The sequence below is a fragment of the Dipodomys merriami genome, unplaced genomic scaffold, assembly GCF_024711535.1.
Source record: "Dipodomys merriami isolate MVZ:Mamm:240054 unplaced genomic scaffold, mDipMer1.0.p SCAF_3, whole genome shotgun sequence".
Taxonomy (NCBI): Eukaryota; Metazoa; Chordata; class Mammalia; order Rodentia; family Heteromyidae; genus Dipodomys; species Dipodomys merriami.
In genome coordinates, this window is record NW_027204492.1 from 2,225,492 (window position 1) to 2,238,639 (window position 13,148).

A 13,148-nucleotide genomic window follows, 5' to 3' on the forward strand; every position below is an offset into this window, starting at 1 on the left:
CATTGTAAATGGAATTTCCCCCTGTTTTATTTCTTTAGCCTTTTTATTATTAAGATATAGAAAAAAGTACTGGTTTTGTATTTTGGTTTTTAAATGTTATTATTTTCCTTAGTGTTTATGAAACCTCAGGGGTATTTTGGTGGAGTCTTTAAAGTTTTAAGTACCAAGTCATGACTTATGCAAGTAGGGATCATTTGGCTTCTTTTCCAACTTGTAACCCTTTTATTTCTTTTTCCTTTTTTCACCTGCCTAATGATTCAATCATAATATGATTGGGGAGAATCAACATCCTTGGTTTGTTCTTCATTTTAGAGGAAATACTTTTAGTTTTTCCCACTTAGTAGGATTTAGCTATAGGCTTATTATATATAGCCTTTACATTATGGAGTTACATTCTTTCTCTTCCTAGTTCACCATTAAGGAATACTGAATGTTGTCATTTTTCTGTATTTATTGAGATGATTATATGATTTTTGTCCTTTATTCTGTTCATGTGCTATATTACTTTTATTGATTTGCATAAATTGAAATGTCCTTGCATCCCTGCAATTAAAGCAACTTGTTTGTGCTACCTAATCTTTTTACTGTGTTGTTGAATTCTGTTTAATTTAAACTTATTAAGTTATATACATTTAGGAATTATCCATGTCTTCTAGATTTCTCATATTATTAGAATATAAGTGAATGCTGAACCAATGATTCCCCAAATTTCATAGATATTTGTAGTGATATGTCCTTTCTCATTTTTAATTTTGGTAAATTGTGTATTTTCTCTCTTTTGTTTAAGAGTGCCTAAGGATATTTCTTCTTTTTTTTTGTTTCCTTTTTTTCTGGTCCTAGTTCTTGAAATCAGAGCCTGGGTGCTATCCTTGAACTTTTTTGCCTAAAGGCCAGTGGTCTACCACTTGAGCCACAGGTCTGGTTCCAGCTCTTTTGGTAGTTGATTGGAGGCAAGAGTCTCACAGTCTTCCTGTTCTGGCTGGCTTCAAACTGTGATCCTCAGATCTCCTGAGTAACTAGGATTACAGGCATGATGAGCCACTGGCACTCAGCTTGGCTAAGAATTTTTAAAATCTTTTTTACCTTCTCAAATAATAAACTCTGATTAATTTCCTGTATTGTTATTTTGTTTCATGATACTCAGATTTGAACTTAGTCTCTTCCACTTGCTGGGCTGTAGTTGAGCCAAGTTCTACAGCATTTTTGCTTTACTTATTTTTGTAATGAAGTCTATTTTTTCCCCTGGACTGGCCTGGACTTTGATCATCCTCTTCACATTTCCAACATAGCTAAAGTGACCCGAATGTGTTACCATGCCCAGATATTGGTGGAAATAGTTTCTCAATACTGATCTCTAACTTTATTCAATTGTGGTCTAATAAAACAAAAGAACTAATTTCAATTTTCTTGTATCTACTAACACTTGACTTATATACTAAAGCATTATTTTGGAGAATGTTTGAGCTGCTAAGAAGAAATTCTGGGGTGGAATATTCTGCAAATGTCTGTTAAGTATATTCCCTCTATAGTGATATTCAAGTTTGAAGTTACATGTTCACTAGACTTGTCTGGATGACAGAGTTGTGGATTGAAGTCACCTTGTATTTATGAAGGAGTATAATATATGTTTGTATAACCAATAGTGTTTACTTTATGAAACTGGATGTGCCAACATTCAGTGCACATGTGTTTATGTCTTATATCCTCCTGATGGATTTTTCCCCTTATCAATACTGTGTCCTTCTTTGGAGCATCTAATTTGGGTTTGAAGTAAGATTGTCATACACACACACACACATGTGTGCGCACTCACGCACGCGCACGCGAACACATTTGTTTCAGTTTGTATTTTCTCAGAAATTCTTGTTCTGTCCTTTCACTTTAAGCCCATGTCTTTGCCAGCAAGGTACCTTTCTTGTAGGCAAGAAATGATTGAGCTTGTTTCTTAACTCAGTTTTCCACTCTTTCTTATGGTTGGGACATGAAGATTATTTGCATTCAGAATAATGTATAAGCATGTAGTAATTCCTGTGTTTTTATTGAATTTGTAGGGTTTCATTTTTGTTCTTCTCATTTCCTTATCCATGGATCAAGTGATTTTTCCTGTATTTTTGTGAGTGTACTTATCTGTCTCTTTGCAGTGTAGAATTCTTTTAAGTACATTCTGTAGTGCTGGTGTACAAGTGATGATTTTCTTTAGTTTTTGTTTATCATATTATATCTGCTTCAAGCATGAAAGATGACTTTGCTGGATACACTAATCTAGGTTGTCAGTTACTTTCTTCCATGACTGGAAACACACCATTCCAAGCCCCTCCTCCCCCCTTGCTTTTAAAAAAGGGTTTCTATTTAAAAAGTCCTTTGTGGGCTGGAGGTTAGACTGAAGTGGTAAGAGTACCTGACTAGAAATCACGTGTTCCTGAGTTCAAACTCTACTACTTCAAAAAAGAAAGAAAGAAAGAAAGAAAGAAAGAAAGAAAGAAAGAAAGAAAGAAAGAAAGAAAGAAAGAAAGAAGGAAAGAAAGAAAGAAAAAGAAAGAAAGAAAGAAAGAAAGAAAGAAAGAAAGAAAGAAAGAGAAAGAGAAAGAGAAAGGGAAGAAGAAAGGAAGAAAGAAGTCCTGCCTTGCCTTAGGATGCAACCTTATTTGGAGATAGGATCACTGTAGATTTAATTAGTTAAATTTAGATGAGGTCAAACTAGAGAACGATGGGTCCCAGATCCAATGACTGATGTTCTTTTGAAAGGGACAATTTGGGCACAAATACAGAGGTCAAACTGAAGAACGATAGGCCCCAGATCCAATATGACTGATGTTCTTATGAAAGGGACAATTTACACACAAATACAGACATCCACGGAGGCCAGATGTCATGTGAAATTTTCTCAGATAGTATTTCATGCCAAGGAAAGCCCAAGGCCCCCAGAGATAGGCTGAAAGGAATGCAACGGATTCTCCGTCAGATCTTCTAGCTGGCATGAATCTTCCTGGCACCTTAATCAGACTTCTTGCATCCTGTATGTAATGTTTTGTCTTTTTGATTCTCCAAACATTCAACATGTACCTTCAAACAAATTCCCATGGATTTACTCACAAGCACAACTTCATGTATGATCACACATTTACTTATATGTATACACATGCACTCACACATATACTCAAAATAATCATGTGCATTTTTACAATGTTACTCTACTATCACACATCTATTTACATACATTAACACTCATAAAAACACTTGTACCAGTGCACACATTCATTCACACTTGAAGGTATATACATAATCAATTGGACAATATATTCATTCACAGATCATCTCACACACTCACATATTCACATTCACTTACCCATACATTTATTTTAAAACTCCTAATATATTCACACAAGCATAGTCATTAGCATACTGTCTCACTAACTGAAATACTCATTCATAATATCCACTATCTAACATAAGCTAATATAATATCCACTGCCACTCAATCAGTAACTCAGAAGTTCACACATTTTCACACATCACCTCACACTTACTCACATACAAGGAACAAGGCTGACACTCCAGATATGATGCCCTGAGTTCCACCAGCAGTACTAGCAAATATGAGCCATCTGCTGCAGCCTGATGACACCCATTGTACCTTTAATGTCATGCCTGCCTACTTACTTTTGAGGAGCTCCCTGGTACCTCGGTGATTCAGAGATCATTACCTGTATCCATTAATGCCCTGTCAACTGCCAACTTGTTCAGCTGGGCTTCTTTGACTCTATAAACCATTATTTCTGAGTTGTGAGCACCTCTGCATTTAGGACACTCCACAGTTCTTGTGAACCCTGCCCAACATATTTCTCAAAATTAGCCCAGTCCGTTTTGGTTTGTTGTTTTTTATTTGTTTGTTTGTTTGTTTGTTTTTTGTGATCCTGGGGCTTGAACTCTGGGTCAGGGCACAGTTCCTGAGCTCCTTTTGCTGAAGGCTAGCACTTTACCACATGAACCACCAAGCTACTTCTAGCTTTTTTTGTGATTAATTGGAGATAAAAGTCTCATGACTGGCTTCAAACTGTGATCCTCAGATTTCAGCCTCCTCAGCAGCTAGGATTACAGGCATGAGCTACCAGTGCCTGGTTAATCCAGGTGCTTTGACCCCTCGATCCAACCCAACTCATCCAAGCAGAGACAGGACACAGTAAAAACATTAATGAAATTTATATAATAAAAATGTTTGCTGAAACCATTGAGAAAAAGAGAGTGAAAGCAAAGAGAGGAACTCTCCACAGCTGTCTTCAGAATCACCCACTGTGGGCTGACCCTGCCCATGGTCAGCACAGGACAATTCTGAGATGCTGGAAAGAACAGCAGAAAATACCCCCAGTGGGCAAAGGAAACTGAGTCACAATGAGCCACAGGAACAAAACATCAAAATACAGTCATCAGACCCCCCACAAATCCCTGGTCTGGGTCTTCTTGCCCAAATTTAAAAATCAGGTCACAGAAGAGCACTCCTCATCGTCCATTCTTCCCAATGGCTCCTGGGACTGGGCTCAGGGACTCTGGGGCGGAATTGCTCAGAGAAGAATATAACACACACATGTGCACACAGGCCCATGAGAGCCAGCGGCAAGGCTGCTGTTCTAGATCTAGACCAAGAAAGCAGAAGTTGAGCTCATGACACTGGACAAAAAGAGGAGCTTGGACGCCATGGGAGGAAGCTCATGGCCTGTGCTCAGACCTTGAAGTGGCTGGCCAGGTGAGTAAGGGCCTCTGCCTGGGCTTGACACACACATCATACCTCTGCACAGGAAGAGTGGTTAGTGTGGGGGGGCGGGCTCTTGTCTGACAGCTGGGGTAACTAAGGGGCCTACAGGTAAGGGTGGGCTTATCCAGGAAAGGAAGTAGCCTGTCTGGGGAGAGGCAGGCAGCTGGCAGTTTTCAAATGGTGTCTTCTCCCATATGAGTTCCAGGCACCCTTATGTAGGCTGGTGTCTTAGAAGATGCCTCCAGCTCAGCCATCCAAGTTGGCAGGGTTTGAGCTGGTCTTGGCCTTATCAGCTGCTAAGTTGTAACTTGCCATGCCAGGCTCTGGAACTCCCTGCTCGTTATCTCTGGTTCTGCAGTCTCCCTGCAGGAACAAAAAGAACCAAACGACCCCACGCCACGTCCTCCCTCCTCTGCTGCTTCTGTTAGAACAAGGCTGCCCAACACACCCAGTCATTCCCACGGCAGTTCTACAAAACTGTCCCAGGGAGAGTCCCGTGTCCCTGTAAGCGGGGAGAGGGGGTGGTCTCGTGAATCTTCCCACACAGCCTTGTCAGGTTGCAGGGGAGGAAACTGCCTCTGGGTGGCTCTGGCCTCCCAGGGCCTTTGGGTCTAGAGACCCAGCTTTTACTCACACAGGGGCTCCAGGATTCTGCCCTCCTGGGCTTCCCCTGGAGCAGTGGGGATGATTCTGAACACAAGCTGCAGCCTGGGCTTTCCATGTAGGGTCTTCTCTCTGTGTCCTGCAGCACTGGCTCTTTCTGGCTGGGGCAGGCCTGTCTATGCCCAATGCAACCTCACATTTAGTGAGTAGGCTTAAATCAGAGCTCCCATGGTGGGCATCTGGAGGTGGCCATGTCACTGGGTTGACACCCAGACCACAGCCCCCAGCCTCACTATCTTGGGCCTCTGCTTCATTGAGTCCTATAGTGGAGTTTTTGATGGCTTCTGGGCTAGGAGGGTCTGTTTCTTGCATGTGTCCCTGACACTTCATGGGGTCCCTGTGTGTGGCTTCCAAAGAGTTGGGTGCCGTTTAGTCTTGGTTGGTGGCAGCTGGTGAAGGGTGAGGGGGTCTGGCCTGGCCCTTCTGCCCCCCTCAAGTCTCCTGCTATTTGTCTGGACTGCCCCTTTCCATTTTTCCAGTATGTCTTTTGTCTGCTTAACCTGTGGTAAAAGTGGGTGCCTTCTTCTCTGGAGCCTACTTGGCCTGGGGCTTGGGTTGGCTCTTATCTCAAGCCCAGTTTCCGTTTCCCAACTTTGCAATTGCAGCCTGCTTCTTCTGCTTCACCAAGCGCAGGTTGGAGGGGTTGAAGCACTGTACCCTGATGTGGCCATCTTCTCCACAACTGTAGCAGAATGTGTGATGGTTCCGGTTTCCTGCATCTCCAGAGCCAGCTCCCAGCACACTTCCCTTCCCACCTCTGCGGCCCCTCCTGCCACGGCGGCGACGGCGCAGGGAGCCCTGGGAAGGCCAGGTGTCCACACTCTGGTCAGAGGTAGGGACAAAAGGCCCCAACCCACTGACTCTGCTTGGTGATCTTGGGGATAATTCCAGCCCTTCCAGGAACTCCCTTTCTGTACCCATGGTAGCCTCCCACTCCTCCTCTTCCCGCAGGAGCTTCACTAGCGCCAGGAAACCTGGTGGCTTCCTGCGCTGTTTCATCAGCTTAAGCTTGTCTCGAAGTTTGTCAGTGAGAGTGGCTCCACCTAAAATTCGTTTCAGGCGAGTCTGATTCACATTCTTCCGTGGTATGACCTTTTTTTCAATAGCTTTTTGGAGCAGTGGCTCCAAACGGACCACGAAGTTGGAGACTTTCTCTCCTGGTTCCTGATAGGCTTTACAAAATTTTATCTGAGCCATCTTGCCATTCTCTACTGGCCCAAACACCTGCTGCAGGGCCTGCAGGCACTCCTTTACCGTAATGCCAGCATTATTTGCCCGAAGCACACTGACCACCTGCAGAGCAGGGCCTCGAAGGCACTCTATCAGCCTGCGCCTTTTTTCCATCTCAGGCACTTGCCACATCTGTAACATGTCAGTGGCATGCTCAAACCAGGTTTCAAAGGCTGACATCCCTGGGACAGCTACGGTGTTCCCAGAAAACACTCTTAGCTCTCGATACAACATTTGTTCTAGCAGAGGCTGAACTGTGACCTCCAGGGTCTGGGCCCAGTTCCAAACTTCTGGGTTAAAAGCCAGTCTAGGAGTAGAATTAGTATAGGATCCAAGGATTCTGTTAATGTCTGACACTGTTCTCCTCTCCTCCTCTAACAGGTGGTTCAATCTAGTAAGAAATTCACCATCTGAATTAGGAGGTTCCACAATCACCTCCCAGGCCCCCCCCTTGCCTACTATTTCTCTGGGGACTGAAGAACAGTCAAAATCTTCTGCAAATTCCAGTAGAGAAGCCTGGGCATTCTCCTCCCTCCTAAACATCCTGCCGATGACCCTGTATCTTCCCAGGTGCCTGAGAGCCGCGTGGACCGTCTCCTGAAAGTCATCCTCACTACAGTCCTCCGGAATGCCCAGGATCAGCATGGAGCGCTGGCTGTTCAGATGCTCCCCTCTACACCAGTCCTGCAACAGCGTCAAAGGCATGTTTGCAGTTGCGGCGTATTCTAATTTACGTGTAAACACATCAATCCCCGTCCAGGTCTCCAGTGCCTGCGAAGGCTAAGGGGGGGGGGGGGGAAGAGCGAGGTGAAGGCCCGCCCCCCAGCCCGCCCCAGCCCCGTGCCACCGCCCCCGGAGGCGCCCGTGTTTCCTGTCCGGGGGGACCCCATCCGCGCCCTCCCCCGCCCGTGGGCCGATCCCCGTGGCTCGGGTCGGGTCGGGTCGGGTGGGCGTCCGTCCCCGCACCGGCCCCCGCGCCCCAGGCTGCCGCAGTGGGTCAGGGCGCGACGCAGGGAGGGCGCCGGGGTTCCGCGGGGACGGCCGCCTCCACCCCTCCCTCCCCTCCTCCTGCCCGCCGCGCGCGGCTCTGGCGGGTACCTTCTCGTGGGGCCGGGGCTTCGTGGCCGTGGCCCGGGTCCGTGGCAGGCGGGCTGCGCACGCACGGGGCTCTCCGGCGGGCTGCGCGCGGCGGCGTGGGCGGTGGGCGGCCCCGGTTCCCGGTTCCCGGTTCCCCGGTGGCCGGGCTCCCCGTTCCCGGTTCCCGGTTCCCCGGCGCGTGCGTGCGTGCGCCCGTGCGCTGCTGCGCGCTCTCCGGCTCGCTCAGCGCGTCTGGCTGTGGCTGTGCCTGTGGCTGTCTGGTTCCGGCACGTGGGCCGGTGCGTCCGCGCCTGCTCGCCACCGCTCTCTGCAGTGCGGACTCGGGGCGGGGGTGCGGTGGCGGCGGCGGCGGCGTTGGCGGCGGCGGCGGCTGAGCCCGGACCCTCCGCGTCGCCCTGGAGACCGCCGGGCCATTGGCGCTCGCGGGTCACGGGACCGGGCCGCTGTGTCCACCGCCACTGCCGCCGCAGGCACTGGGGGCCGCGGGTGACGTCAGCCGCACCGCTCCACGACCCCTCCCGCCCAGTCCCGGGGGACCCCCGCCCACCCGCCCGCCCACGTCCTGGGCAGCAAGAACCTGATTTCCAGGACCCCAGGCTCCCCCCAGCCCGGCCCTCCTATCTGGGATCAGCCGCCCGACCCCGCCCCTCGGGACGTGGGATGAGCACTTGTCCAGGGCCCGCGAGACCAGGGAGTGATAGCGTCCTGCACTCAAGGCCACCAGAAAATGGTCAGAGGTGTGGCCAAGGCATGGGAACAGGGACCCTGAGGCTTTCCCAGCTCTCCTTAAATCCGATCCCACTCACAACGGCTCCGGTCCATAAACTAGAGGAGCAGGGCCTACCTGCCCAGTAGGGTCCCCTGGAGGGGATCCCACATGTGCTCACATAGGTTCATGCTCGACTGCCCATCTGGCTGGAAGAAGGGGACTGCAGGCAGGCCTGAGCCTGCAGTGGCGCCACAGTGGAAGCAAAAGAACTTTCCTGCCCTGGGGCCAGTGTCCAGGAGACCGGGGTGACCTATAGCACAGTTTACATGGACCTTTCTCTCTCTGCACGACGAGTCAAGGGTGGTGGACTGCATTTGCGCTATGCAGATGAAAGGCCTTTGATATTGAACCCAACATGCTAGGCCTCATTTTTCCCAGTCTCTGAACCTGCTATTTGTTTGGTGTCAGGGAGGCAATTGAATGAGGGAGATATTGACTCCCCTTGAGGCAGAGTACCATTCACCTAAGTCTTTGTAATCATGCTTGCTTTGAGGGCTAGATCCCAGCCTCCTGTGGGCAGCATTCTATCCTCTTGTCAGCCCACCAGGAGCATGCATGCCTGCTCAGACAGGGATCCATCCAGTGAGGTGTTAGAAACCACCTTGTATAGTAATGTGACACAAAACTGTCCACATGACTTGGGTCTCATCCGGGAGGCCTCAGATTTGTATGTGTCATTGTTCTGTCAGTTGTCAGGGATCCAAAAGCAATGGCCCCTGATGGCTTTTCCTTGGTCAGATTGAATTTTTAATCTCTTTATGGGAATCATTTTAGTTACTACTCACCAGAACCCTGTAAGGTATGTTTATTAACACTGTCCTTATTTGACTCATGACCCTCAGACAGGTTAAGAGACTTGTGCAAGGTCAAATACTTCATTGTAGTTGAATCAAAACTAGATCTTAAATCCCTGTCCATCTGTCTTTGAGTACAGTTGGGACCATTGCTCCCTGGTTGTTTTAACCTCAGAATTTATTTTTCAGATTTCCATATATTCGGTAGTCCTTCCCACATATATTAGTGAGACTGCTGGTTTAACTTCACATTTGTAGAATTCCCTCTTGTGGAAATATGACGCAATTGCCTTGCTCTGAAAGTGGTGATTTACCTTCTATGGCATGTAGAATGGGACATTGTCACTGGTGCTTTGAAGATCAAGAATGTATGTTTTGGCATGCTTGTTGCAGCATTATTTACCATAGCTGATATGTGAAATCAACCCAGATGTCCCTCAGTAGATGAATGAATCAAGAAGATGTGGTAAATATACCCAATGGAATTCTGTGCTTCCATCAGAAAGAATGGCATTGCCCAATTCGTAAGGAAAGACCTGGGGAAAAATATATATTAAGCGAAGAAAACCAGACCCAAAGAAAAGTAGGTTGAATGGGAACCCTCATTTTAAGAAGTAGAATATGTTTAGATATTCTTAACAGGGGATATCAATAACCCAACTGCTTTGTGCATAGGACCATATACAATGAAACGTATCAACATGAACTCCAAGACATGGGAACAAGAGGTGCTTATTATGCCCTATGTATAGTTTCTCTTTCTTTCATTTTTTTCTCTTACTTTTCTGTACCTTGTGCCTCATGTATAAATTTATTCAATCTGTGGAAGGGAAAGGGAATCACAGAAACAGCAGGACAAAGGATGAACTAATGCAACATTGACATTTACTTGTCACTATTTTGAAAATGCACCTTACATCTTGGGGGGAAGGGGTAAGTGGGAATAAATGAGGGATGGGGTAACAGTATTTAAAAACAAATGCATTCCTTACCTTACTTATGTAACTGTAAACTCCTGTTCATCACCTTTTCAATAAAAAAAGAAAAAAAGGAAAATTTTCAAAATTATACTCCAATTCCAGAATTTAGAGAAAAATAATCTTAGCTCGTTGAAATAAATGTTCTCAACATCCCCCAAAAATAATGTATGTGTTGGTCCATAAAAATGTATGAGATCATTCAGAATGCATCTCTCTAGAAAATATTCATTTGGAAATTGCCAAACCAGCCCCTTGTATTCTTTTCTTTTATTAGACCTTTTACTTTCTTTCTTTTTTCTTTTTTTCCAGAGCTGAGGACTGAACTGAGGTCCTTGCACTTCACAGGCAAGTGCTTTTCCACTGAGCTAAAACCCCAAGCCCATGTTCTGGTCCCACCGTTATCACTCCAACGGTTCAAATCTTCATTGCGTGAGTTTCAGGGACAGAAATTTAGGCTCAGCAAAGGGACACTACAGATATAATGTCAGTGAATAAATGACAAAGCTGTGAGCTGTCAAGGGAAAACATCCAGTGGTGTGAAGACAAGAGGGTATGTCAGGAATTTCTCCAGATAGGAGACTGTTAGAAGTCCCAGACAGGTGGATGTTGTGTACATCAGAAAAGGATTCAAGAATACCAAGCATAGAGGTGATAGGTAGAATATGTTCAGTTTGAAAAGTTTATGAACGCTTTCCCAATTGAATTTAGTCACTGACCCTGGGGCCGTAGAAATGTCTTATTTGCTTTTATGTCTCCACTATCTGGTATGGTAGCTAGCACAAAAGCATTACATTTGGAGACCAAATGGATAAACACCACTTGTGAGGTGAAAAGTGTAATAGATGGAGAAGGATAACCAGTGGCAACTATCACTAAGAGGGCAAGTTTGTGGAGTCCACCTCTGGAAACTGAACTGATGAGTCTAACATAGGCTGAGCAATTCTGTTTACAAGAGCTTCTCATAATTAAATTTCAATATAGAAAAATTCAATGGCTAGCACTGGTGGTTCTCACCTGCAATCCCAGCTACTCAGGAGGCTGAGATCTGAAGATCTTGGTTCCAAGCCAACCTGGGCAGGAAAAGTCCATGAGACTCTTATCTCCAATGAACCACCAGCCATCCAGAAATGGATCTGTGTCGCCAGGGTAGAGCACCATCCTGGAATAAAAAAGACAAGCAAGAATGCCCAGGTTCTGAGTTCAAGCCCCAAGTACTAGCACACACATACAAAAAATTCAACAAAGTTTAGCATATAAAAAGGTAAAAAGGGGCTGGGAAGGTGGCTCAGTGGTAGAGTTCTTGCCTTGCATGCATTAGGCCCTGGGTTCGATTCCTCAGCACCACAGAAAAAAGCCGGAAGTGGCGCTGTGGCTCAAGTGGTAGAGTGCTAGCCTTGAGCTGAAGAGCTGAGGGACAGCGCCCAGACCCAGAGTTTAGGCCACATGACCGGACCCCCCCCACAACAAAAAGGTAAAAAGGAAAGCACAACCACTACTTTATGTATAGTAATTTCAAACAAGAGAAATCAGTAATATCCCCTAACATAGCTATTAAACCGTATTCACAATCAAATTCAAAGGTACAGAGAAGTAACAATTGACATCCCGCAGAGTTAACACCATTAAACTGACATTATAGCACCGATATGAAACTTGATAGAGCTATTTTGGAGGTAGAAATGGGGAGGATTGTGGTTTGGGGGCAGCATAGGAGAAAAGTTAGCAAGACCAAATCGCAACAAACAAGCCAAGCAAATCATACTCATTCAGTGGTACACTTACACATTCCATATTCAAAGCCACACAAACTCAGACACAGAATGGCATACTCACATGCTCATACACAGTATATGCCCTCACTGATTCACAGCCTTCTCATTTTCAGACACACCCACTCCCCCACATTCTCAGTGACCCACACTCTCAACAACACATAGGCATCGACAATCACATACACTCACTCTCATTTAGTTTCACATACTTGGAGATTCACATGAACACATCTGCTCCCATGCATGCCCACATCATATATACCTTTGCTTACTCCCTCACACCACTCCAGTCACACCTACTTAGCCATCACAGCACAGCATCCACAAGCCCTCTGTCCCTGGGAAAGACAAAGAGCTACCAAGGACTGGCTGACTGATGTTATTCCTTTACTTGCCCTTACCCTTGTCCTGCCTCTCAAATCTAAAGGGGCTCCTGGCAAGTTGCCATGGAAACTGTGTGGCTCCTGATGGGTCCTATGACCAACACCCTATGCACCCTCTGCCCCCACTTGCCTAGATATCCTTCTGTGGGTAGAACTATAATGGCCATATCCTTTATAGCAAGGATTTTGAACATTCATTCATTTATTTATTAGCCATTGTGTTTCTTCTTTAGAGAACTTTGTTGTATTTGTTTGCCCATTTATTAATTGTATTATTTGATTTTGTGCTGATTCATTTTTTTATCTCTTAGTATATTCTACATATTAATCCTTTGTGTGTTGAATAGTTGGTCAAGACTTTGTCTTTTTATATGCAAACCCTTTTTAATTTGATGTGAACCCATTTGTTGATTCTTGCTTGTATTTTAGAGCAATTGGGGTCCTATTTAAAAAAATAAGTAGCTTTGTCTGCACCTTGAGAGTTTTCCCTGTAAGACTTTTCCTGTAAAGTGTCAAGATTTCAGGTCTCATGGTAGGATCTTTGATCTATTTGGACTTAGTTTTTACACAGATGAAGGAATTGAGGCTTGACTATATGTAGATAACAAATTTTCCTGGCACCATTTGTTGAAGAGGCTGTCTTTTCACCGGGGTGTATTTGGACTCATTTGTCAAAAATCAGATAGTCATAACTATTTGGCTTGTTTTT

The 13,148-nt window shown here is 45.7% G+C and overlaps 1 protein-coding gene across 3 annotated transcripts; it reads right to left on the minus strand.

The window, feature by feature from the left end:
• Positions 1-5,885: 5,885 nt before the first annotated feature.
• Positions 5,886-8,149, minus strand: Pnma3 (PNMA family member 3). 3 transcript variants are annotated; one of them, XM_070039543.1, is made up of 2 exons: positions 7,742-8,149; positions 5,886-7,327 (listed from the first exon to the last, which is right to left on the minus strand). In XM_070039543.1, the coding sequence occupies exon 2, from the start codon at positions 7,286-7,288 to the stop codon at positions 5,981-5,983; it is 1,308 nt and encodes a 435-aa protein (XP_069895644.1). In that variant the 5' UTR covers positions 7,289-7,327; positions 7,742-8,149; the 3' UTR covers positions 5,886-5,980. The 3 variants fall into 3 exon arrangements, with proteins under 3 accessions (XP_069895644.1, XP_069895643.1, XP_069895645.1); XM_070039542.1 differs by having other exon boundaries at positions 5,886-7,423; XM_070039544.1 differs by having other exon boundaries at positions 5,886-7,414; positions 7,742-7,950.
• Positions 8,150-13,148: the final 4,999 nt, after the last annotated feature.